The sequence below is a fragment of the Phocoena sinus genome, chromosome 6 (assembly GCF_008692025.1).
Source record: "Phocoena sinus isolate mPhoSin1 chromosome 6, mPhoSin1.pri, whole genome shotgun sequence".
NCBI classification, from domain to species: Eukaryota; Metazoa; Chordata; class Mammalia; order Artiodactyla; family Phocoenidae; genus Phocoena; species Phocoena sinus.
Genome location: NC_045768.1, coordinates 10,417,116 through 10,445,029, shown reverse-complemented (window position 1 = coordinate 10,445,029; position 27,914 = coordinate 10,417,116). Strand labels below are relative to the sequence as shown.

General features: G+C 41.3%; 1 protein-coding gene across 3 annotated transcripts in view; it reads right to left on the bottom strand.

Annotated features, from left to right (window-relative positions):
- The window catches only part of GOLGA1 (golgin A1), a 52,972-nt gene extending 27,876 nt beyond the window's left edge, over window positions 1-25,096 (bottom strand). The window contains exons 1-11 of one of the 3 annotated variants that reach the window (XM_032634580.1): window positions 24,930-25,096; window positions 24,077-24,126; window positions 22,937-23,234; window positions 17,957-18,047; window positions 15,893-15,967; window positions 14,861-14,958; window positions 13,419-13,451; window positions 10,887-11,015; window positions 9,455-9,624; window positions 8,862-8,973; window positions 1,341-1,466 (exon numbers count right to left, since the gene is read on the bottom strand). In XM_032634580.1, coding sequence (XP_032490471.1) covers window positions 1,341-1,466; window positions 8,862-8,973; window positions 9,455-9,624; window positions 10,887-11,015; window positions 13,419-13,451; window positions 14,861-14,958; window positions 15,893-15,967; window positions 17,957-18,047; window positions 22,937-23,071 — 969 coding nt within the window. In that variant the 5' untranslated portion in view covers window positions 23,072-23,234; window positions 24,077-24,126; window positions 24,930-25,096. Of the gene's footprint in view, window positions 1-1,340; window positions 1,467-8,861; window positions 8,974-9,454; window positions 9,625-10,886; window positions 11,016-13,418; window positions 13,452-14,860; window positions 14,959-15,892; window positions 15,968-17,956; window positions 18,048-22,936; window positions 23,235-24,000; window positions 24,127-24,929 lie in introns of all 3 variants that reach the window. The other 2 variants (XM_032634581.1, XM_032634579.1) reach the window with 2 other exon arrangements.
- Window positions 25,097-27,914: the final 2,818 nt, after the last annotated feature.

Here is a 27,914-nt window from a genome sequence, read left to right as displayed (position 1 = left end):
ACACACACACACATATATATACACACACACACACACACACACACACACACATGCATATATATATATATATATATATATATATATATATATATATATATATATATATATATATATTTCTTTTTCTCCCCCAGATTTTTGGCTTGCAAGATCTCAGTTTCCTGACCAGGGATTGAACCTGGGCCACTGCAGTAAAAGTGCTGATTCCTAACCACTGGACTGCCAGGGAATTCCCTAGAAATGTATACTTCAAACAAACTCACCAAGTAACTCCTATGCACACTAAACTTTATAACAATGATGATGGCACAATAATGATCTTAATGTTAATAGCTGAAATATATTGAGACCCCATGATGTGCTAATTCTAATCATTTCCCAATAACAATTCTATGTGTTTGATACAATTTTAACCCTATTTTACAGAGGGGGAAGAAAACACAAAAAGATTAAGTTACTTGCTCTAAGTCAAAAATTAGTAAGTAGAAGAGGTAAAGTGCAAACCTAGGGAGCCTGGTTCTAGAAATCCATCTATACCTTAGAAACCACGTTATACTCACTATAGACTGTAGGGTAATTGTGGAAGCTCCTTATGGGAGTGATATAGTCAGAAATGTTGTTTGGAAAGATGAGTTTAGTGGTGACGTGGAAGACTGTGTTAGAGGGTGCAGGAGAGACTGATGTTGTGTAGGCTAGTCTGGAGACTTCTAACACAGACTAGGCCAGAGTGGCTGGAAACCTGAAGTACAGCAGTGGCAGTGGAGATGGACACATTTAGTTGAAACTGACTGAATACAGAAAGTGAGGGGCTAATCTAGGCCCAAGGCTTGGGTTTTGTCACCTCTGTCATGTAGGAGAGAGCAGAATGTGGGCAGACGACAAGCAAGTTCACCTACACCACTGGGCTAGAGGCCAGTTGGCTCAACTGCCTCCTTCGGCTAAGGAGAGTCCACTTGCTGCCCAAAGCAATTCTCGCTCACGCCAAAGGCAGATGGTAACTACTTTCCTTGGCCAATGTAAAGTACGATGGGTAGGGAAGGAAAGCAGGGCAGTAAGACAACAACCCAAATGGTGTAAATCACTAGGTGGGGTTTATCAGTGATCAGGATGCCACTCCTTCACATGCATCTCTGAACAAAGTGCTCCCTTTCCTTCAGGAAAACGTCACACACAGGCAACATGATGCTGATTTTACCATAAGCAGAACAATCAAAAGTTGGAGGGAGTGATCTTTTCACCAAGCTCTTTGAAGACTCTCTGGCTCTGAAACTCTAGGATTTTATGAAATCTCCAGTGTTACCACGGCCCTCCCAACACTGGCCAGCCCAAAGGGAGCTAGCTACCTCTTTTAGAAGTTCCTGCACATGTTCTTCCCCTGATAAGTTCTGCTCCAGTCTCTTCTCCAAGGATGCAACCTTCTCCTGCAAATGTGTGATGAGTTTTTCTTTCTCTTGAGTTTCAGCAGTGGCCTGCAGGTGAAAGCAGAGATTACATTACACTGTCTCTCTCCCTCCCTTCCTGTATCCTCTAGAATCACCATGTTTCTCTGAAATTCTGTTTCCAACTGCATCCTAGAAGAACATACAGCCAGGAGATCTTCCCTGAAAATGGAACAGAGAATATATGAGATCAGAACCCGACACTACTCAGGTATCTGTTTCAGGCCTATTGCAGCAAGCAGCAAACGCTCCCAAATTTAAGCACCTGGCAATTCGGGAAGGAAGAATGCTACTACGTCTGTGGAATCTAGCCAGGACCCTGCGAAGATGTTCCTCCTCTCTAAAATATCCCCTGTGTCGTCATGATCTACTAGCTAAAGGAATGCTCCCCCTCCCACTCTCATCAAGCATAGGTTTAATCCTATTAATCCAGAGGCCAACAGGACCTACAACTTTACACCAGATGCCAAGAACCAGCAGAGGTAATTCCACTGAAGAAGCTCCCAGCCAGCCCTACAGTGACCTACAGAACAATACACCTGGAAACGTGTGGCTGGATGAAGCAGTCATGATGCCAGTGTAGCTGCCTTAAGGCTGAAGACAGAACTGAAACAAACAATGGTATTCACCCTGGCTCACAGGACAGGGAGCACCTCTGAATCACAGCAGCACCTTACACCATGGCCCCAGATCACCAGCTGCCCACTTATTTATTTCAGTCTACCTCTTTAGCAGTGATGGTAGTGGTGGCAGTGGTGGGTTGGGACTACATTTGTTCCTTTCACAACTGTCAATCTCCAAATGCTGCTCAACATCAAAGCTGAGGATCCAGAATCCTTTGAATATACAATTTCTTAGCTCACAGAGGTCCTTACATCCACTGAACATGCCCATTCTCCACTCAAAATAAGGTCGCAAGGCATCAACATTTCATTGTGAAGACTTGAACCTCCTCACAAATACTGTGCTTCCTCAAATTCCCTCACCTTATGATCTGCTGCTCCATCTCAAGCCACAGACTTTCATGTTTAGCTTGCAACCCAGCCAGTTTTCTCCTCAGAATAAGATGTAGCTACTTGGGCCTAGGATTTTGGGAAGAAGCACTTGCCATTCTGAATTCTCACAGGGGTGGAAACATATATAGTGGAGGAGAAGTCTGAAGAATGGATTCAAGATCACATAATTCGGGTTTCCCTGGTGGCGCGATGGTTAAGAATCCACCTGCCAATGCAAGGGACACGGGTTCGAGCCCCGGTCCGGGAAGATCCCACATGCCGCGGAGCAACTAAGCCCATGCGCCACAACTACTGAGCCTGCGCTCTAGAGCCTGCGAGCCACAACTACTGAAGCCCGCATGCCTAGAGCCCATGCTCCACAACAAGAGAAGCCACTGCAATGAGAAGCCCGCTCACCACAACGAAGGGTAGCCCCCGCTCATTGCAACTAGAGGAAGCCCGCGCGCAGCAACGAAGACCCAACGCAGCCAAAAATAAATAAATAATAATTTAAAAAGATAACATAATTCAAAAACTTTTATCAAGCCTATACTCTATGTGTTGTCTCTAGGGATATAATCAGCTATAGTTACTGACCCATAGAAGCATGGAGGCTGGTGGTAAAAAGAGATATACACACAGTTAATTATAAAACAATACAATCATGCTGTAACAGAGAGACATGCAAGGTGCTATGAGATATCAGAGGCAGAAAGGACTAATGGGGGCAATCAGATCAGGCCTCCTAAGCAGGCAAGTCCAGGTGGAAGGTGGGGGAGAGGAACAAGCTTTCTGGGTAAACGGCAGCATGTGTAAAGGGGTAAACAGACAAGTTCAACATGACCAGGGGGCTGGGTGAAGAGGAAAGAAGCAGTGAAGACAACTGCCAAGTCTGTGGCTCAGATGCCTGGATGAATGGTAACATTACGCAAAGCAGAGAATACAGGAGGGAGAGGTAGTCTGATAGGAAAGAAAAAAGTTTTGGCCCAGCTGACCCATCTTTAATGGGTCTCTTACTAATAAGGTTGATAACAGTAATAATTACAATAGCATGGTGCAGGAGCAGCTACAGTTTGAGAAGCATGTGCAAGCTCATCCTCTAGTCCTTACAACCACCCTTCACTGTGTCCATTTACAGGGAAATTGAAGCTTAGGGACTACTAGCCCAACAGCACACACCTTGGTGACAGAATAAGGATTCAAACCCAAGCCTTCTTGACCCAAAGCCTGTACTCCTTATATTACACATCAGTATGAACTTGAGAGATACATGTGACCCTTTCCAGTAACAACCAAGAGAACAAACAAGTCTTATATAAGTCACCATGTTGGGCAGAGTCAGGAACAGAAGAATCAGTTGCCAATTTCTATTTAGTTTTCTTGTGTACCATATCCCACATAGAGCAACTCCCCACACTCTAGCTGTTTTACTTCAAGCCCTCAGCACCTAATGTGCTACAGCTAACACCATACTTAATGGTGAGAAACTCAAAGATTTTCCCACTAAGATCAGGTACAAGGCAAGGATGTCCCCTCTCACTACTCCTTTTCAACATCATCTGGAAGTTCTTGCTAATGCAATAAGGCAAGAAAAGGAAATAAAAGGAATGGAAGGCTTCCCTGGTGGCACAGTGGTTAAGAATCCGCCTGCCAATGCAGGGGACATGGATTCAAGCCCTGGTCCAGGAAGATCCCACATGCCATGGAGCAACTGAGCCTGTGCACCACAACTACTGAGCCTGCACTCTAGAGCCTGCGAGCCACAACTACTGAGCTCGTGTGCCACAACTACTGAAGCCCATGCACCTAGAGCCCGTGCTCTGCAACAAGAGAAGCCACCGCAATGAGAAGCCCGCAAACTGCAACCAAGAGTAGACCTTGCTCGCCACAACTAGAGAAAGCCTGCGTGCAGCAATGAAGACCCAACACAGCCAAATAAATAAATAAATAATAAATAAATAAACCTTTCTGGAAAAAATTATAGAACCTTATTGAGAGTCATTTTTAAAGAAACAGTAACACTGAATATCTAGAGAGACAGACACTGTGTTCTTGGATAAGAAAACTCACATGATAAAGTAATCAATGTTCTGCAAATGCATCTTCAGAGTCAATGCAATTCCAATCAATATCCCACCAGGTGTGTGTTTGTTTGTTTGTTTATTTATTTAAGGCTGTGTGCAGGCTTTCTCTAGTTGTGGCGAGTGGGGGCTACTCCTCATTGCGGTGTGCAGGCTTCTCATTGCAGCGGCTTCTCTCGTTGCGGAGCATGGGCTCCAGGCACGTGGGCTTCAGTAGGTGTGCTCACAGGCTCTAGAGCACAGGTTCAGTAGTTGTGGCGCACAGGCTTAGTTAGTTGCTCCATGGCATGTGGGATCTTCCCGGACCAGGGCTTGAACCCACGTCCCCTTCATCTTTTCCAATTTTTCCTGGAGACGTCCGCAGCCTGGACAATATCAACAGATACTCTCTTCCCTCTGGCATCTGGTTTGGTTCAAGGTTGCATTTGGGCAGGTGATGGTGCTGGAGGCTGTGAAGTCCACGATCAAGGTGCCAGCATGGTCACCTCTGGTGAAGGCTCATTTCCTAGTTCATAGCTGGCACTTCTTTCCGTGTCCTCACCTGGCGGAGAGGCTAATGGTCTTTCTGGAGCCTCTCCACCAGGTTTTTTAAGGTGCCTGACAAGTTGTTCTGTGGAAGAGCAATAGGCCAACGATATTCAAAATACTCCTGAAAAAGAACTAGGTACGGAGACTTGTCTCGTCAGACACCAGGACTTATCCCAATACTGCAGCTAGTAAGGCAATGCTTAGTATTGCGCAAATACCACAGGTGCATACACCCCGAAGTCCAGGCGTGGCTCCATGTACAAATGGAAAACTGAATCATGATAAAGCTGGCATTGCAGATCAGTGAGAAGACAGATTTTTCAATAAATGGTACTAAAACAATTAAAATAAAAATAAGACACAGATCCCTTTCTCACACCAAAATCACATTTCAGGTATGTTAAAGACTTGAAAATAAAGTCAAGACTCTAAAATTTTCAGATAATAATGTTATGATTCCAAGTGAGGAAAGGTTTTTTTAAAGAGACAAAGTATAAATTTAAAGGAAAATAATAAATTCAACTATACTAAAATGAAGAGCATATGTTCAACAGAAGAAAACATAAAGAGTGTGAAGGCAAGCCCAAACTGGGAGAACACATTTGCAACCCACATAACTGACCAAGGAACATGAGAGCCAGGATATATATAAAGAACTCTGACGATTAGTGAGAAAAAGACAGAAAATGTAATAGAAAATGGGCCAAAGATTTGAACCAGCACTTCACAGAAGAGCACGAATGACTGATAAACATATGAAAATATGCTGAACTTCATTAATAATCTGGGAAAAGCAAATTAAAATCATGGTGAGAGGGAATTCCCTGGTGGTCCAGTGGTTAGGACTCTGCGTTTTCACTGCCGAGGACCCAGGTTCAATCCCTGTTCGGGGAACTAAAATTCTGCAAGCCATGCAGCGCGGCCAAAAAAAAAAAAAAACCATGGTGAGAAAAGATTTCGCATTCAACAGATTGGCAAAAATTAAAAGTCTGACAATATATCACCTTGTCAAGGAAGCAGAGGAACCCAAATTCTTATACACTGCTGGTGAATGTTTGTAAATTACTACAACTACTATGGAAAAACTGGGCATTACCTAGTAAAGTTGAAAAGTACAAATCTTTTGACCCAAACTTTTCACATCTCAAATATACCCTACAGTTAACTCATTCACAGGCAGACAAAAGTTCACAGCAGCCTCGTTTGTAAAAGCAAAAACCAGAAATACCTTAATGCCCACTGTCAATAAAATGGATAAATGAATTTTAGTAACTTCATACTACACAGTTGAGAAAAGATTAAATGATAGCGGCATGTGTCCATATGAATGTGTCTCAGAATACAACCTTGAGCACAGAAAGGTAGCATTAGAAGAATACCTACAGCACTTCATTTATATAATGTTAACAAGCATGATAAATGAAAGAAGCTACTGTTTAGGGATAAAATTATAAAGCGAAGCTAGGAAGTGGAGTAATTTCTAGATAAGCTTACTTAAGGTAAAAAGAATGTGATGGAAGAGTAAAGGGCACACCAGGAATCTCAAAGGTAAACATACTGTTCTTTTTCTTAACCTGTGGGGTAGTAGCTACATGGCAGTTCATTAGCTTGTTACACTATTTACCTTACTTATGTTTCATAAATATTATTTCATATCTACTCAATATTAACAAGGACAACAAAGAAAAGGACTCTAAACTCATCATCTTTATGAGAAAACTGACCTTCCTTTAGTGCTATCTTAGCCTGATGACTGACAGCATCAGCCACTCAGGTGCTTAAGCCAGAAACCCAGAAATCACCCCAAACACCTCCTTTCCTCTTGCTCCTCTCCTGTATTTACCACATTACCAAGTGCGTCCGTCTCCTCACGATTTCTTAAATTTGTCTCCTCCCCCATCATTTCCACCCCGACTCTTGTCAAAGTCACCGTCTAATGCCTGCACAACTGCAATAGCCTCCTAACTGGAAACCCTTTCAATGTTTCCTCTAACAGCCAGAGTAATCCTCTCCCTCACTCTGTGTTACCCTTCCAGCCTTCTTCCACTTCCCTGAAGGCGCTACTCCCTTTACTGCCTCAGTTTCTGGGTTTATTGTTCATACTATTTCCTATTTAAAATTCTCTACCATCATTCCTACCCTCACAAGCTTCAGTAGTTTATCTCAGTTCAAGTGTTACTTCCTCAAGGAAAGTGTTCTATGACTCCAACGCTAGATCTGATTTGATGCCCTCTTACAGGATCTCACAGCATCCTGTGGTTTTCCTTCACAGCAACACATCATAGTTTGTAATTATATATCTATGTGATTATTGATTAATGTCTCACTTCCCCTCTAGACTAAATTCCACAAGGGCAAGGGTGATATCTGTTTTGCTCACCCTAGTATTTCTAACACCCAGCACAGAGCACAGAGCTTGACACATAATAAAACTCAAATTATATTTTTAGAATGAATGAGGGAACTCAGTGGGACCAGAGTCTGGAAAATTACCTTTTCCAATTATGAAATGGATGGATGGTTCTAATATCAAACGGTCCTGTGAATCCCAAAGTTTTGTGTCTGTTATTCTCTCCAACCGCCCCCCCCCCCCCAAAATGTATTCTATACCCTTCTGTCTTCTCTGCTTCCTGCTGTCCTACCCATCCTTGAAATTCCAGCTCCTCCAGGAACAGTTCCTTGACTCCTGCACTGGAAATGCACTCTCCCTATGGCATATCCTTTGCATTTGAAAAATCCGTTTCACTTATTTGGGACTTACTGAGTTGTGAACTTTTTTCTTGTCAAACAGGAGGTTTGAGTTCTATCATGAAACAGTAGGCCTCTGAGACAAAACACTACAGGTGTCTAGATCTATTTACTGGGTGCTCCTTGTTGTGAGTCAACAAAGCCCCGTGGAACAAGCATGAGCTTTGGAGTAAGACTTGGGTTAGAATTCAGCTCTGTCACTTACCGTATAACTTTGAACAAGGTATATGACCTCTCTCGGCTTCTACTGAGGTTATCTGTAAGTATGCTAATAGCTAGAAGGGGTATATAGACTTCTCTTTTACACAAATCTTACTGTACTGTAATAATACTGTAAGTCTCTGGTGCACTTGAGATTAGTGGTCCTCAGGGGGTGAGGGTAGGGTTTTTGGTACCACCTATTAGGGGGTGTTTTGTCTATATGAGGATAAGGGCTGGCTTGTCAATGCCTGAAGGATGCTGCTGGCATTCAGAACACAGGGGCCAGGAAAACTAAATGTCCTGCAATGCATGGGACAATCATACAGTACATACTGTCCTGATCAAAATGGCAAGGAACACACCACTGAGAAACACTACTGTCAACAGTGATACTATCATTGTTCACCCTTATATTCTCAGAATTTAGCACAGGCCTAGAGTAGAAGGGCAAAAAAGGTATGTTAGCCAAACAAAAAAAACGAACAGTAATGATATTTATGTGCATTTGAACAAATCGGATTAGAGCCACGTATGTCAAAGGTACAAGCCTAGCCACGTCAACCACCGCTGTTGTGTCTTCTTGTGCTCAAGGTCCATGACATAGTAGTTTACAAGTTTGAGCAGATCAAATGGTGTGCTTTGACAGTTCCTGTCAGGACAATACTGACCTCTTCTGTTAAGCAACCCTTGCTCAACTACATGGCCCCTTCCATCTGGATGCAGCCTGGCTACACCAGGAACTAGGGCAATGTGGACTGCATGAGAAACAGAACTTTCACCAGCCACCCTGAGGCGAAAATTTCTGACAGATATAGTTTTCACCCCATTCATGAATCCTAGCAACTTGGGTCCACTCCTAGTCCTCTACTTACCTTTTGCAAATCAATGGAAAGTTGCTGAATGAAGGCTTGGAGTTCCTGTTCCTTCTGCTCCAGGGCCGTGATCTTATTTTCTGCACCTGTTTTTGAAGCTGTCACATGATCTCTTTATTGAAAGAAAGCAGACAATGAACAAATTTGGATATCCCACCTAAGACACATTCTTCCACAGGAAAAACACAGATGGTTCTTTACATGTCAGGGCTGCAAACATTAGCCTTGTGAAGATTATCAGTGGAAAAGACTCCTTCACTCTCTCTGAAGCAGAAGGCCCAAGAGAAAAATTCCACTCAGGTTTAGGCAAGAAATCCTGATCTACCTTTGGCTATTCAATAGCTTAGCAACTCTAAAACGTACTAAATTGCTCGGCAGGGTTGGAGTGTCTGAGCCTAGGCAGGTGAAGGGGGATGAGGGTTTGGAGGAGGTAGGGGGATCCTAAAGCCCTAGGCAGGTAAGGATAAGTCCAGAAGACCTTGCCAGAATTAAGATCAGGAAGTGCTACAGTGAACAATGGGGAAAGACAGGTTGGCTGTAACCAGAGCTACACTAACACCGCTACCCATGTGCCCCACAGACCAAGCAAGAACCTCTGCTCTTCCAGCGTTGAGTAGTTTCTCTGAAGCTCTTCTATCTTCTGGCTTAAGTCTGCTGACATCTGGTTGGAGATCATCAACTCCTCCTGGGTGCGACTAAGTTCTCTGGTACGTGCTTCCAATTCTTGCTCCATTTTCCCCAAACTTTCTTCTTTTTTTAAAAGCTGATACAAAGGTAGAAAGTTTCACTGGACCACTACTAAGAAATACACTTGTAAAAAAATCTGGACAAGGACTTCCTTGATGGTCCAGTGGTTAAGAATCTGCCTTCCAATGCAGGGGACGCGGTTCAATCCCTGGTCAGGGAGTATCCCACAGGCCGCGGGGCAACTAAGCCCACATGCCCTAACTACTGAGCCTGTGCATCTCAACTAGAGAGCCCGCGTGCTGCAAACTACAGAGCCCATGCGCTCTGGAGCCTGCATGCCGCAACTACAGAGCCCACGTGCCCTGGAGCCCACGTGCCACAACTAGAGAGAAGCCCGCATGTTGCAGTGAAGAGCCAGCGCGATTTGGAGCCCGCGCACCACAACGAGAGAGAAGCCCACGTCACAATGAAGATGCCGCAACTAAGACCCAATGCAGCCAAAAATAATAAAAATAAAATAAATAAATTAAAAATAAAATCTGGGACTTCCCTGGTGGTGCAGTGGTTAAGAATCCGCCTGCCAATGCAGGGGACAGGGGTTCGATTCCTGGTCTGGGAAGATCCCACGTGCTGTGGAGCAACTAAGCCCATGCGCCACAACTACTGAGCCTGCGCTCTAGAGCTCGCAAGCCACAACTACTGAAGCCCGCACACCTAGAGCCCATGTTCTGCAACAAGAGAAGCCATTGCAACGAGAAGTCCGCGCACCACAACGAAGAGTAGCCCCCGGGCTTCCCTGGTGGCACAGTGGTTGAGAGTCCGCCTGCCGATGCAGGGGACACGGGTTCATGCCCTGGTCCAGGAAGATCCCACATGCCGCGGAGCGGCTGGGCCCGTGAGCCACGGCCGCTGAGCCTGCGCGTCCGGAGCCTGTGCTCCGCAACGGGAGAGGCCACAACAGTGACAGGCCCGCGTAGCACAAAAAAAAAAAAAAAAAAAAGAGTAGCCCCCGCTCGCCGCAACTAGAGAAAGCCCAAGTGTAGCAACAAAGACCCAATGCAGCCAAAAATAAATAAATTAATAAATTACAAAAAATCTGGACCAATAAGGCAAGCTTTCATAACATTTTTGTGAGCTTAGAAGGGGTCTCATATGCCCAGTAGTTTAAAAAGAAAAAGGAAATACATTTCAAACAGAACTTTTCCACTTTAACAAACTGAAAAACATACAAATATGATTAGTATCAAAGACAACTAAGGTATGCTTATCAGCAGTTAGAGAGTGATGGCTAGCAAAATCATCTATTCAGGATTTAGCTTCTAAAACAAAAATGCGTACCATGTGCTTTACTTTACTTAGTTCCTGCTGCTGGAACCCCTCTAATTCATCCATTTCATCTCTCCTTTGGAAAAGATTCAAACTCTGGTTCTTCATTTCCTGTAACTGAGCTGTCAGAAACCTTTTATCCTATGCAAAAGAAGATATCAGCTCAGGCAACTAGGACATTAGAAATCCGTATTATACAAGCAGAATTCTTAATAAAGGAAAATCTGAAGACAATTTCTTATCAGTAGCAATAATACATTGATAATGGGAAGCTTTACGGTAATTACTTACAAAATTATCTATAAATTCTTTAACTTAGAAATAAATATGTTTTAAATGATAGTTGTGAAAAGGGGAACAAGAGCAACAATTACTTAACACTTGTAAAGTGCTTAAGTTTGATTAGCAATTGCAGACATCCATTTTACATGTCTATCTCAATGACACACTGAACTGGCTGAATAACATGAATAACTGGAACAAGACTGAATGCTCTTAAAAAATTAGATGCATTTAAGTAGAACTAATTTTGGTTAGTAAGTTCAGATAGCAAGTCAACAAAAATTAGACATGACTGGGGTCAGAAGGTTACAATTTACTAAATAATAGCTTCCCGAGAGGGATTCTCTTCAGGACAAACCCTGTTGTCACAGTTTCCAATTCTTGATTAAAAAGAAATTAAAACGGGGGGGGGAGGGGTGGTGGGACTGGGAGATTGGGATTGACATATATACACTAATATGTACAAAATGGATAACTAATAAGGACCTGCTGTATAAAAAATAAATTTTAAAAAAATTTTTAAAAAGAACTTGCTGTATAAAAAAATTAAATAAAAAAAAGAAATTGAAACAGTCTAAAAATAACACTTCCAAAAATCACAGTGGCTTAAAAGACCTACAAAGATGCCTCATTACTCTTTCCTGGTCTAAAATATTTCCCAACCTCTCCTGCGGTAGGGTGGGGGGACGGAGAGGAAAGATCTTAGTGAACTGAAGTAGATTTTATTTAGTTCAGTCCTATATGGATTCCCCCTTTACCATAATTTTAAAAGATGAAAAAATAGTCCAATGAGAATTCAACTGCTACAATCTTAAGAGTTTCTTTCAAGATAAGAAAACTTTAACCTAACCCATACCTTCATATTTAAGACGACCATAATTAACACCATGTTTAGATATATATTTTTTAAGCACAAGTTTCTTTGGGACATAGCTTGACTTTTCTGTAATTCTTTCCTTATGTAAATACGTTAAGGCATTCTGATAGCTTGGGTAATCAGATTTCTACAGGACACACAAAGAAAATCGCTGGTTTAACTTCGTGTTTCATCCCAAGAATGGAGCAATAATAAAACTCATCTGTTTAATAAAATTAACAGTAAATATATTTTATAACTGAATATATCAATCTAAGAAATAATTTTCTGGACTTCCCTGGCAGTCCAGCGGTTAGGACTCTGTGCTCCCAATGCAGGGGGCACGGGTTCGATCCCTGGTTGGGGAACTAAGATCCTGCATGCCACATGGTGTGGCAAAAAAAAAAAAAATAGAAAAAGAAATCATTTTCTACCATAAAGAGTAACTTAGGAGTACTCAATGAAAACAAGGAATGAATTAGGAAGCAGCACATAATGTGGGCTGAGCAAACTGACTATTGATTATTTTAAATTAAAATGTCTTTCTAATTGTAGGTGTGAAATTTCATCTTCCTGTTCATGTCTGGGAGCCAGGAATACATTACATAAGGCACCTACACAGTGTTACACAAGCTATGGTGCTGGAATAATCAATTCTCCTCATCTGTGTCTAGCTAAAGGGTTCCCTTATCTACTCAATGCTGAGCCTTCAGAAATGCCCTCCTTCCCCACTGCATCCTCAAAAATTATTCCTAATGTTACCACTGTGTCAATCAGAGCCCCAGCAAGAAACAGACTCAAAGTAGATATTCTGCAGACAGTCTAATAAAGGGACTTTTCAAAGCTGTGGGTGGGGTAAGAAAACCCAAAAGAGATGATGTGCTAGTAACAGTTGGGCATAAAGGGGCAAAGGGATAAATAGGTTACAAGAAACACAAAAAGAGAAACTCTATCAGAGGGTGAACCAAAGGTCCAGCTGAAGCTGTGACCTTGGGCCATGGGATGCATCCAAACTGAAGGGATCTCACATGGAGATGGCTGAGGGAATAAACTTCCCGACCACATTCTTCCACACATAGTTCTTTTTGTGTTCCCCACAGGCACACTTAATTAGAAGCCAGAGGGCAATGGAGCCCTGCTGATGCATTCCGTATCAGCCTTCAGATACACAGAGAAAGGTAGGAGAGGAGGTGGAGAGTGTATCTGGAGGGGCAAACAAAAGATATCCAGTACACCCACCAAGAAAAAGGAAGACATGAGCTTTCTAAGTCAGTGTCTAATCACCCAGTGCCCTGCTTCCAAGAGGTGGTATAGCCATCAGTGTACTAGGTACTGAAGAAAGCATTTTCCAAGCCCCAGAGAAGAGGCCAACATTCACAATGAGACAAAAACAAAGATGAACTAACCTTTTCAAGCTGATCCATTTTTTCTGACCATTCCTAAAACAAAACAATAAAAAAGTACAGTTTCCAGGGAAGAGTATCAATAATATCAAGATCTTAAGAAAACAAAATAACCCTCTCCACCCAAAGCAGCCAATCAACCAAACAAAACAGCAAATATAAAGAAAGCCAAGAGTCCTAAAAGGAAAAGAAAATGAACTTTATATAAAATTCTAAAGCACATATATAAGCCTGCAAATTTTTACTAAGCAGAGCACCCAAACAAGGCTGTATCTGATGTTCTGATGCAGTTTTCAGCTTATTCCTGAGGGTTTTTCTATAAGTACTATTAATATTTCTTGGGAGTGGGTAGCTGGGACCAGCTGTGTTGGTAATTCCACAACTGCTATATAAAAATTAATTTACTGAAAAACAGGCGGGGGGCAGGGGTTGTCTTCAGCAGCCCCCGATCATTATTTTCCTTCTCATTTTCACTTTACCAATATCTTTTATGCCATCTGATAAAAGTTAAAGGAGAAGGGATTACGCCCCTTACTCACCAATCACAGAAGAGGGGAAAAAATAACCACTGGTACAAAAGGCTATATCCCAACTGCCTACAATCAGAGTCCACCAATTTTAGATTATCTCTTCATTTATATACATTCATATCACAGTTATTCACTAATTATTGGTGAATGATTTTTTTTTCTGGCTAGTAAATGTCTGACATGACTAATACACACTGTAAAACAAGTCAACCAACCACCCTACCTACTGCAGATGAAATAATGTATTTTCTTAAAATGAAACGTAATATAATAAATTGACCCTACCTTAATAAATCAGAATTATCATTACAGTATTTTGATGCTTATCTTAAATTTAAAATGCCATTGAACAAAGTATACTTTATAATTATTGTAACAGCCAGTAATAGTATTAGTTTCTTATTGTCATTCATTCAGCATCTTTCAATGGATGGTTCTACTGAGATTACAGAAGCTCCTCTCAGTCTAGTTGGCTGGGGATGAGGAAACTTGGGACAGAGGTTGTAAGAACTATGTACTCCATGGATGATCACTAGCTCGATAGCATCTTCTCCACTATAAAGGCAAGTGTTTTGGGACTAGGCCTTCAAACAGGTTTTTGTAGGGCAGAGACCCTTTTCCTTATCTTGGGGTTCACCACCAGATTACGAACACACTACTTTCCTCTCAATTTTACAAAGTTATACAGTTTGGAAAATGATACTCTCACATTATGGACACATTTCATGATTATAACTGTAAAGTTCCTTAATAATTTCCCACCCTAAGGCCAAATGAAATCTCAAAGATCTTATATAGCACTCCTTTTCTCCTGGGTTGTAAATATCTTCTACCAGGTTTATGGCATGATTTTTGAAATCATGTCACTAAGTGAAATCTTTCCACCAGCCTTGGGCAGTGCCACATATAAAATACCTGGTCCTTTCTGGCTAATGCCAAAGCCAGTCCTTCTGCCATTTTGGCTCTGTTGGCTTGGAATGTCTCATTCTGCTCTTGAAATTTCCGCATGGAAGCTGTTAACAAAGAGGCTCTATTTGAGATATGGAGATATTTCAGAAACAGCATGTCAAATAGCCCATGTGATTACTTTACAACTGTCACCTAACAAAAAAGGCCAAGGTCACAGAGTGGATTATGAGACTGGGAAAAACCTGACCCATCTTGACTTTCCCAGAATCTTTTGCCCTTAGTAATAGACCACAGTTTTGTTTTAGCTTGTTTCCAATTGTTCTTGGTTTTTTGTTATAGTCAAGTATATACATTTAGGAAGATGCCAAAGGGTAACTTTTTAAATGATACAGTGATAGAACACTGAGTTAGGTAGGTTGCCAGAAAACACCAATGCTATTGCTAAGTGATGGCTACTACTACTTTATCAGAATTAAAACAAAAAGTCAAAACAAAAAACCCTTTCTTCCACCTTATTTTCCTCAAAAAAATTTTTTTAGTATATATTATATCAACAAAAAATAACTTTCTACTTCTGTTAGCATCTTTCTTGGATTGAACCCAAAGGAGAACATATGATTTAGGGTAAACTAAACAAAATCTATGTTCTATTGTTAGAGGAGTGATGACAGATAGAGATTTTCCCCAGTTCTTGAACAAAGCAGCAATGAAGCTATGGCTAGAACCAAAGTTTCTTAATGTAGGCCCAAGGACCAGGCACTTGATTTTACTAAAAACTAAGGGCAGCCAATAAACCAGCCAACTGGATGAGATAGATAATAACCTTCTCCTAAGAAGCATGCCCATAAAGCAACGTAAGGATGAACTGTATGCTTGTAACTATCAGATAAATGTTACGTCAACTTGATTAAGAAGTACACTACTTATAAAATGAAGATCTGGGCTATGATGAAGGACAAACTTAACCATACGTTATTGTTTCATTTCAAAAAACTAAACCCTGGAAAGATTGAAAAAAGCAGGAAAAAAAATACGTACAATCCTGGTGTTTTTCTAATGCAATTTCAAGCTTCTCTTTTATCTTCTGCAAGTTTCGGACCTGTTCAGCATAGTCTTGGGTGAGGAGGGTGACGCACATACCAGGAATGGACAAACATCAGGAAAGGAAGTTAATTAAACAAAAAAAAAAATGAATGAAAATGATGATGATTTTCTCAACCTGAAAACCATTCCTGTTAAGGAAAGCTGGGCAGACAGCCTCCCATTAACAATGAACAACACAGGCAAACAGGTATAGTACAAACTACCCACGGTGTAAATGGTGAATACAAACAGGCAGATTTGTTTAGCCTTGAGAGAGAACAAGAACTGGGCCTGGTCTGGTCATCAGAAGTGCCCCGCCATGAAAACCACTATTATCTCATTACTTAATTTCAAATCTCAGTTTCACCTTCCTTTCCAGTCTTAGCAGTAGGATAGATCAAAGGGAGTTCACTGAACAGCTCACTTAGAGTCCATACAACTGAGTGACAGTGGTTAGGGCAATAGCAAACATCTTACCACAGTATTGCCTTTGCAATAAAAGTACTTAATTCTCTAGAAAAGTCAGCTTCCTTTCTACACAGAACTGAGCTGCCTATGACACATTAAAGGTGAAAGTCAGAATTAATTACCTTGGTAGCCAAAGAAGATAGTATGGTATAGTGGAAAAGTAGACAGGCTTTAGTTCAAATCCCAACTCTGTCAGTCCTTAGCTGAGAGACCTTAAGCAAATTATTGATCCTAAGTATTAGTTTCTTCATTTATGAAATGATATTAATTTATCTACCTCAAAGGATGTATTAGATAATAAACTAAATGTTCTATATGCCTTAATTATAAAACAAACTAAGTGCTTTAAGCACGTTGCACACAATGCTCAATAAAGGGTAGCTGATACTGTGGTTGCTGTTATTATTCATACTGAGCCTGTAGGTAAGTACCCAGGACATAAGTGGGCTTAATAAATGTCAGTCCTCTTCCCTGTCCCTCCTCTAACATCAGTCAAGCCCAAACTATTTAGGGAAGATCCATATTACCTTAGAGCTTTCTCCCCAACACTGAACAAATATAAAGTTACTTCACCTCTGTTACTGGTATTACTTACAGGTAGGGGTAACAGGATAATAACAATTGAGTTTAAAGCAGACTGTAGTGGTTTGGATCCCAGCTCTACCACCTACTACCTCTGTGACCTTAATGTCACTAAGTCTTGTTAGGCTAGAGTGAGAACACAATGAGATAATGGACTACCTAGGAGCTGTGAGTTATACTATGTACCTTTGATAACTACACAAACACAAATATTTCACATACAACTTGGTGAATTTTGTAGTCTGTTGCTTTCATTACAGTAAAATGGGCATAAGGCCAAAGGACAAAAACAAACACAGAAGTCATTGACCACTTCACAGGCTGAAGCTTTCAAAATGTATCTACTGGCAGAAACCAAAATAAGAACTCACAACTCTACCACAAATATGCCCTGCTCAGGCAAAGAATATAATAGGAGTGGTGTACATCGTAAACTGCACATAAAAGACATAATGAGAGTTATAGCGTCTATACAGGTGCTGAAGTTAGAAATACCACTGAAAAGTAGCCCAAAGACCCAGAAAGACATTACACAGGTGATATGTATCTGTAGCAAGTGGCAACGTAGCACCATGCCCTGTCTGGTGCTGAAGAATCCAACATCTGTTGGCCATTCCCTAAAAATGCTATCTCCTAACCCTCTCCACCTGAAAGCAAGCTAGGCTAATGGATGAAAGATAGTTAAATCTACATATACTTTTAATACCTTTTATATCCACGGCTAGAAATCTCAGGAGCAGAAAAATGTCAGTTTTTTTTTTTTATTAACTTTAAAACTCAGTTTTGAATTTACACTATTCAGTACGCTAACAAAAGAAGGGATTAAAGGGGGTACAAGTTGCTCCTTTTTGACTGAGAATATCAAAATATGTCAAAATAACTGTAAGGTTATGCTGTTTGGCTTTTTTATAGGCAAAGAGGGTCAGGCAAGGCAAGTTTCCTTTGCTTCTTATGAGTTCTTAGACATACCAGAAAGCCTGGCCTCTAATTTCCGTATCTGTTCATTCCTTCTCAAAAGCTGGGATGAAAGATCTTCTCTGGAGCTGCTTCCATCAGACGCCTGTTGAGACAGATATAAGAGGTTGTATTCATACCTGGATTTTTAGCAGCGTGAGACCACAATATTCAATCAGAAAGCAACAACTCTTACTTTACGTTTGGTTACACTTTAAGTGATAACTGAAAAGTTTCTCTAACTATAAAGTAGAAGCAACACTACCTCCATGTATAATGTGAGGAGATACAAGATGCAAAACAGATAAATTGTGTGTGTGTGTGTGTGTGTGTGTGTGTGTGTATGCGCGCACACACACTACTGGAATACACAGTGGTAAACAAATCCATTATGATCATATTACACCAAGTACATAATACAAAAAAATATATTTTCAGATAAAAAAGTAAAGCACTTTATTTTTCCAAAGGTAAAATCCTGAGGTAAAGGGAAGAAGGTTCTTTAGCAAGGGATCAAAGAAAGGCTGGTTGGTCTGTGATGAAGAACCTATCACTGACATTGATACATTTTCAGTATCTTCATCTATAAAACAAAGGGGTATCAATCTATAGCTCTAAAATGCATCAAAAACTTTAGCAGATAATATACATTCAGTAAATCACTGTATTAACGAGACATCAAATTTTCCCAATAATTTATATTATCTTAAAACACGTGCACTACTACTACTTTGGGCACTGCTTACTACTGCTAATAAATACATCACTTTACCTTTCTACTTTTGATTATAAAATTTTAAAAATACAGAAGAGTAAGAAGGGTGGTTTAATGAACACTCTCTCTCTACTTTAACAACTGCTGATTTTTCCCATATGTGCTTCATCAATTTTTATTCTACTATAGTACTTCAAATAGCAGACATTGACATTTCATCCTAAACATTTTGATAAACATTTCTAAAACATAAGGACATTTTACTTTATAGCCACAATACCATTATTATACCTAACAAAATTAAAAATAATAGTATCTAATATCCAGTCTTCAGTCTTCCCCATTTACTGCCAAAATGTATTTAAAGGTGGTTGAACAACTCATTTTAAATATTCATTTACCCACTGAGCCACTTACTTGTCCATTATGGAGGGTATAGTTAAAAGGGAGTCTCAGGAGGCGGAAGGCCCAGGTTAAAGTCCCATCTTCACCATTAACAAACTACAAGAACTTGGACCAATTACTTAACTTCTCTGTGCACTGGTTTCGTCACATGTAAAATGTAACAAACATAATCTACGTCACAAAGCTGTGATGAGGATTAAATAAATCAATACTTGTCAGGTCTTGAAAACACAGCCTGGCACGTAATTAACTTTAATACGTGTCATCTGTTAGTAGTACAAGTTATGATTATTACTGTCAGTGAGACATCTATTCTTAGCACTGTGCTAAGCACTGGGAACAGTGGTGAAACGGAGTCCCGATCTAAGACAGCAGCAGCTGCAGCAACTACGAATTACGAAGTGCTTATTAAGAGCCAGGCACCATACTAAGTGTTTTTTTTTTTTTTTTTTTTTTGCGGTATGTGGGCCTCTCACCGTTGCGGCGCACAGGCTCCGGACGCGCAGGCCCAGCGGCCGTGGCCCACGGGCCCAGCCATTCCGCGGCATGTGGGATCCTCCCGGACCGGGGCACGAACCCGTGTCCCCCGCATCGGCAGGCAGACGCTCAACCACTGCGCCACCAGGGAAGCCCCTAAGTGTTTTATATACTATGCAGGAAAGAGTTAACATCCCAGGCCTGAGACTGCTATCCTTGGCAAGGCCTGCTTGTAAGGCGAGCCCTTGGCTGGCCTGTGGGAACTTAGATTTTACAAGGGTTCTCACCATTCCTGATAAGAATGGCTCACTGTACCTAAACTAATTGTGCCAAAAATATGGTTTATGCTGAACACCTGTTTTCATTCTGGGAGTCTGGAATTTTGGTAAATGCTAGGCAGAGGGTGCCTATATGACTAGCCTCCAGTAAAATTCCTGGGCACTGAGTCTCTAATGAGCTTCCTTGATAGACAACATTTTATCCTGTGTTGTCACAATTCCTTGCTGAGGGAAATAAGTGTGCCCTATGCAACTCCACTGGGAGAGGACTCTTGGAAGCCTGTGCCTGGTTTCCTCCAGACTTCGTTCATGCACCTTTTCCCTTTGCTAATTTTGCCTTGTAGTAAATGTTTTCACTGTGATAAATGATAGCAGTGAGTAAAACTATATGCTGAGTCCTGTGAGTTCTTCTAATGAATAATCGAACCTGGGGGAGAACCTTGCCTGCCCACCCTGCCCCAACACACATACTTTAATAAAGACAGGTATAGCTCCTATCTCCATTTTATAGATGTGGGAATTAAGGCAGAGAAAAGTGACAAAAAGTTTGCCCAAGGTCACACAATAACGATGAAAGAGGAATCAAATCCAGGTCTACCTCCATAACCTGGCCTGAGTTCCTAACTGTTACTCTATTGCCTCTCATGAAGCTCCCAGTTTAGTGGGAGAGCCAAACAAGCAAATCATCAACAACAATGCAGTGTAACAGGTGATATTACAGAGGATATAGGAGACAAGGGACCAAATTCAGCCAGTAGGGATAAAGAGTAGAGGGGGTGAGATGGGCAGGTCGGGTCAAGGGGGCTTCCTGGAAGTAACATGTGAGCCAAGTCTTGAAGGATGCACACAAGTATGTCAGAGGAATTCAGAAGTGAGAGGAGGACATAGGAGAAATTCCAGAGACAGGAGACAGAATATGCAAACATTTGTAGGTATGATGGAAAGTTGTCCATTCCATAAAGTACATTAAGTTCAATGTACAATGGCTGGAGCACAGGGTATAGGAACATAGAATGAGATAACGGTAGGATGGGTTAGCTGTGACAAGACCACAGAGGTTTACCATTATACTATAATAATGACTTTGCACTTCATCCTGCAGATGATGGGGAAGCCACTGAGGAGTTTCAAGCATTGGACAGACATGAACAGGTCCGCTCTGGGGAGTTATTGGAGCCAGGGGGCCCAGATAGGCTACCACATTTGTCCACGAAAGAAAGACAGCCTGAAATAAAATGGAAGTAAAATGTACTACTAGTAAATGGAGTACAAAGGGTAAGTTTGAGTCAGGAGATGGAAGCCAAAATACTTGCTGACTAACTGGACACCAAGAAGTGAAGAAGCGAAGAGTCTAAAATGTCTCCAAGGTTTCTTGCTGGTGACTTGGGGGATGAAGGTGCACATGTGGAAATGGAGTTAATGAATTCAGTTTTGTTCATGTTAGAATTTGAGATACCAGAGGAAAGGCACCTGGTTGGAGAAATATATGCAATGGGATATAAAGGTCTGGAGATAGGGAGTGAAGATCAGAATGTATACATAAATAAGTTCAAACAGATAACTTTAGAAGTCACACAGCAAAGTATTTCCTGAATTCAGGCCAATCTCCATATCTGGAATACATTCAAGATGAGCGACTTCATTTAGCAAGTCAGCGTGAAGGCAAAGCAAGTACTTCTGCCACAGAACTCAGCATTAAAACTATGTCCTTCAGCCTGGTGATCAAATGTGCATTTATATTTCCTGTTAAATGCAGGAGCCAATGATAATTTAGATCTGGTCATCTATTGTTCCACCCCAATAACCTAATAGCTTCTGCCACGTAATCTGACCTGAACAGATAGTATGAGAAAGGAGGACTCATCTGACCATGGAAACAACTCAAGTATCTATCGCTAGTAGAAGACAGAGGCAAATTGTGGCCTTTTCAAATGCTGGAATTTTACACAGCAGTAAAAATAAATGAATCACCTATAGTGTACCATTTTTATAAAGTTTGAAAACAAGCAACATTAAACAACAGATTGTTTATGAATATATATGTATCTGGTAGGATATTTTAAAAAGCAAAGGATTGATATACACAAACTTTTGGACAGGTTACCTGAAGGGGCGGAAAGGGAAGGGAACCAAGAAGGAACAAACAAGTGGCTTTGACGGTACCGATAATGTTCTAGTTCTTTGTATAGGTGACAGATTTAACAAGCATTCATTTTATTTTTATGCCTTATACTTTACACTTACATTACATACATTCTTTTACATATATCAAGCATTATAAATAACTTCTTTTAAGTTATCTAACTTTAAGAGGATCCTGTCATATGCCACCGACCCGATTTTAATCCTAAGGCATGACACTTACCTAACACAGCAGCATCCTCAAATCTTTCCAGCTACAAAGGTATTTTACAAATAAGGGACACAGTGCAGCCATCAGTGCAATCTTTTCATCAATTTTCCCACTAAAATAGTGCTAATTCCCTGGCTAATTCCACACCAAACTCACAGACCTCGCTAAGCAACAATGACTTAAGAGTGTATATATGTGCAGACACAACAAGCCAAAGTATTTCGAGAAATGAAATGTAAAAGAAGATGCACAAGGTATACAGATGGAAAAAGAGTACAAGAGGACAATGTAGAGAATATGCAAAGGGACCCACGAAAAATAAGAAAAAAAATAGAAAAGCACCTCAGAGCAAGAAGAATCAGATATAAACTACAAATAATCTTGCAATTTTAAAAGAAAATACTTATTGGAGGGACTTCCCTGGTGGTCCAGTGGCTAAAGACTCCATGCTCCCAATGCAGGGGGCCCAGGTTCGATCCCTGGTCAGAGAACTAGATCCCACATGCTGCAACTGAGAGTTCCCATGCTGCAACTCAAGATCCCACATGCTGCAACTAAAGATCCTGCGTGCTGCAACAAAGATCCCGAGGGCCGCAACTAAGACCCAGAGCAGCCAAATAAATACATAAATATCTAAAAATATATATATATATAAAAACGGCTATTACAAAATAATAATAAAAATTTATTGCAAAGATTCCCTGAAATATTATTTTAAAAATACAATGAGGCTGTACCAAACATTAAAAACTAGAGAAGATACTTACAAAGTCATCTCCTGAGTCAGCTCCCATGGAGGCAACCGATTCCTTGCTCACTGATCGTGGGATCCTAGTAGCACCTCCTGGCCTCTGAACAACAGCAGTCTCTTCTGCAATTTTCTTCTTTAGTTTTGCAAACATTTTGCTGTGTGGCTATCCTGCACTGAGGGCCAGGTCTTGAACCCCCAACAGTCGTTAGGCCAGCAACCAGGAATTCCGAGACAGGTGCCTAAAAAGTTCCAGATATCCAAACTAACTGCATTCCCACTGAAATGTGGGCCAAAGGCTTGTGGCAATAGCGTATCTATAAATCAGATGAAAGAGCGCCTCTGAGTTAAACACCAGAGAAATTTCACATCTGGGTTGTTTTGTTAAGCTTCAGGTTTCAAGATTAAGTTTCATAAGTTTACATGCACACTTACTAGAACACAATTACTAAACATCTGAAAAGCACTCAGGTGCTACAGATGCATGTACAGATAAGGAAATCCAGTCTCAAGGAGGTGAAGTAATCTGCCAAAGATTGTGTGGCTAAACGCAGCGCTGGCATTTGAACCCAGGACTCTGACTCACAAGTCCTTACTCTTTTTTTTTTTTTAATTACACCACATTGGCTGTGGCATGTAACACATCAAGTAAAATTTCCCACGGCAAACATTAACATAATGCTTCTGAATCCTTCCCCCAATAATATTAAGTTCAACTACAGTTTAGACAAAAACATGTAACTCAATACAGGGAGAAGGTATAATGTTCTAATGTTCCAAGATGGTTTGGAATCAGCTGTTCACTAGAAAATGTTGACAACTTTTTTCCTAAAAAAACAGGCAAGCCAGCCAACGTATCAGATATCCTTAAATGTTTCCTGGAAATGCTGTGTGGTTCTCTTTTTTAAGAGTGACTAAAATTACCTCAAGTCAATTTCTTTTTTCACAATGTTTTACATGATATTCAAACATCTTTCCCTCCTAACGTGCATGAAACATTTACATTCTGGGTCCAAACTTAACTTTTGATATTTTGTGGAGGATAACTAAGCTCCACTCTAAGATGTACAAATGACTTCTTACCACTTCAGAGCATCCATTTAAGTCTGTACAATTCTTCAAAAGTTTTACCTTCAATGTCTGTAAACCACCTACTCACCTGGCTTATCTACTAGATTTAAAACAGCTTGGAGGTCAAAGCTTTCTGTCCTGCATGAAGACAAAAATAAAATGCATTGAATATTTCCTCTCAAGTGTAAGGCCAAAATGTTGCGGGGTCGGGCCAGGGGTGTGGAAGAGGAGGGAGGAAGGACTAAGGTGAGGGGGAGAGAAAATCTGTTCTACCACAATCCTCAGGGGTATCCCCTCCCTCACCCTGGTCTTTGCATCTGTGATTTGCGTAAGAGCTTCACTTAAAGGCACAAAGAACAGAATCTCTCATTGTAGTAAGTGGCTAAACTCACTTCGCCTTGGGAGGAGCAGTGAGCAAAAGAATTTTAACGAGATTAAGGTTTCCCAGGGCTAGTATTTATTTCAGTTGATTCTGACAGTCACACTGTTTACCCGGCCAGACCCCAGAGCCTTGACTCGAACTAAGAAAGTCGCTGAGAAAAAGGATGGCTAAGTTGGGTAAAAGAGCTTTCTAATGCCCGGGGGCCAGCCACCTGCCACGGCAGTTTGGATCCCACTCAGTCTCCTTCCAGACCCGCCCGTGCGTGGACTGTCAAAGAAGGGAAGGACCAATGTGTCTCCCATTTAACAGCAGGGAAACCGAGACCCAAAGAGGAGGAGTGACTGGTCCAAAGTCGCGCAGGGGGGGAAATTCCGGAACCCCAGGCTTCAGGTTCCCAGGCCGGGGAGCCCGCCTCTGCCCCCACCCTCGTCCTTTCTGCACCCCGGTACTGCCCTCCGCCTTGGGTCTTGGGCAACCCAGTCGGGGCCTCTTTGGGCGCACTCCGAGACCACCGGGAGAAAGAGGGGCCTGCTCGTGTCTCCGGTCCCCGCCCGCGCACCTGCCGCTCTCTGGGCAGCCGGCAGACCCCGCCTCCGGGGCCTCTCGTGAGCGCCGGCCCGCGTCACCAGCCCCCACAGCCGGCCTGCGGGCAAAGCAGCAAACCGGAACCGCACTTCCACAAGCGCGCCGGAAGTGGCTGCGCGCGGGCCGTCCCACCGTGCGCATGCGCCTGAACGCCGTCTTCCCGGCGGCCGGCGCGAGCTGCGGGGTGGCGGTTGGGCCGGAACCGCTGGAGGGCGCGGGGCTGGGCGCTCCCTGAAGCCGGTCCGCCACGTCAGCAGGCGGCCAAACCCTCGTAGGAGGGCTGGATGGCTGAAGCACTTCTTTCCTTTTTTTTTTCTTTTTAAAGGGGGCGGTGCGGAGCGGGGGAAGTGGTAGGAACCTGGTGCAAAGGGGAAAGAACTGATTGCTGCGGTGGTGCCAGCCTGCGGCGTGGAAACCTCAGGCCGTGGCTGCGCTGGCCCAACCCAGACTTTTCACTCCTCTCCCTGCATCCCAGTCTGCACCCTACACGGCCGCCTTGTACCTGCAAGCCCCTGCCGCCTTCCTCACGCTGGAACCTATGGCTCCACACGTTAGTACTGAGAACTCGCGCTTCGTAATGGGTGTTTTCAGTTTTGTGCCTGTGACCCACTTGTAGGACACGTAATGTGTCATTGAAAGAAGAGCTTCCGGAATCATACCCTTACTATATAGTGCAGTCTGATATATTGCATTTCATTAGAAACACACGCTAGCGGCAGCCCACCACATTCATTTCACTAGCCACTAATGGGCCTCCAACTTTTGACAGATGAAGAAAGTCCAGAGAGGTAAAACTGCCTTGTACAAAGTTACAGTACAAACTGGTAGCCTACGTCGGGTCTCGACTCCTTAATGCCAACCAAGCCAGACATTCCACATTGAAGTTGCACATGTTCTTGCCCAGACCCAACACCAGCCTGAGGGCCAGCAGCTTCAACCCAATCCCCTGAAACAATCCCTCCCTCAGTGTGTCCCACCTGGAGGAGGGCAGGGAAAAAACCAAGACTAGGACGTAGAAGAAATTTACAAACTAAAACAATAGCATCAAATCTTCAACCTCAAGACTGTTTCAAGTAACCGAGGAATTATCTGAAAGAAGCAAACCCTATCAGTTTAGCCCTTACGTTGTCAACAATCTGAAGAAGTAGCAAAAACTTTAAGCAAATAATGTTTATTTTTATATCGATGATACACTTTATACGTGAATTCAAGATACAAAATTCATTTACAAGAGTTCACACCGGATGAATGTAATCACATTCCTAGAGAGAACATTTATCAATGCAAAAATGTCTTCAATACACTGACAACAAAAATCAAATATTCTGTAATCTTGTTATTCAATAAACATCAAAACAATGTTTAACTCTCCATCCTCTACTATTTAAGAGCCCTCAAGGTGGTAGGCACCATATAACAGAAGAAAACATTGGAAAAGACAAGGGCCTACTGAATCTGCTCTGCAGAATCACAGTGTTTACTCTGATATTCATTTACTTAAGTAGTGAAAGGCTTGCTATCCTTTATGACAAATCACGTACCATACAAGAGTCAAAAGTGATGATCAAGAAAATAAAATGTTTTGATAACTTCTCAATTTCTAAAATCTATGACATATTAGCCATAACAGACAAAGCAGAAAAAGGCTGCTGAAAAGGAATACAATAGGAAAACATCCTTAAGAGTATGTATGGCTTAAGCAATTTAGAAACACAACAGATAAGACTTATACAATACCACAGTTGTTCAAGTCCGATGATATTGACAATATAATTTTCCCCCTTAGTCATTGGTGGTAAATAGCCCCTTCAAATTTAATTCTACTGAGAACACATATAAAACTAGTGAATCCAAATGGTTTCTTGTCTCACAGAGCTGACTTGATGGATTTTGTTCTACTAAAGTATTAACCCACAATACCCAAAATTTAATACAAATGAGCAACAAGACTACGTTTCAAGGATTACAGTGATTGGTGAATAGCTAGATAGGCAACCAAATAGCTTCATTATTTGCACGACAGATTAGCAGCACTTGGATAAGAACTGTTACGTGAAAATTATTGTGCTTCAACCTCTCAGAGAGCTAATAAATATACCTCTATAATCCTTATAGTGTTACAGTTCTATAACATTTCAGTTACAGACAAGCACAATTTTTAAAAAGTATTTCACACCACTACAAAATCAAGTAATTATATTCTCCAAATGTAATTTCTGTTATGATTGAAACAAGTGCATTTCTGCCTAATATCCATAATATAGACAATAGGTTCACCATTATTTTCAGGGAAAAAAGACCAAATATAACTTATTTTAACTCCTATTTGATTATCTTAACCTTTAGTGATGACTTGAATAAAGAAAAGGGTATTCAACCTTACAATGGAAACTACTCAGACAAAATAATAATGTGGCCTGAAATGACAAAATTCTTTAGAGCTAAGTAGGAAATGATTTAAAACTGCTTCATCACATTCAATGATTAGTGAAACCACTATTTTTACTGGTGCTACACAGTGAAGATAAACCTATTTGGATAAATTCCTTCATTTGTAAACTCTACTATGAAAATGGTAGGACATTGCATCTGCCTTTCCTATTACCTAAGACCTTTCTACTTTGACAGGAAGAAGCCTCCAAAGTGTATCTCTTGATTGTTGAGTGGCAAGGTTTATTAAAAACAACAAATAAAAAACAGCTGGAGAACTAGTCATATGATCTATGTGATGAAAGGAATGTAACCAGATAACTATAAAAAGCCACAAACACAAAGACCTAAAATATTTTACTGAACCATTGAGTTCTTTTTAATAAAAAAGAAACAAAAGTTTTTTAAAAAACTCATTCTGCAAGAAATAGTAAATAAAAATTCTTATTGCCCTAAAACATTTGAAGCAATTTTTCCTGCAGATTTCTAATACATTACAACACATACCTATAATCTAAAAAAAATGTCA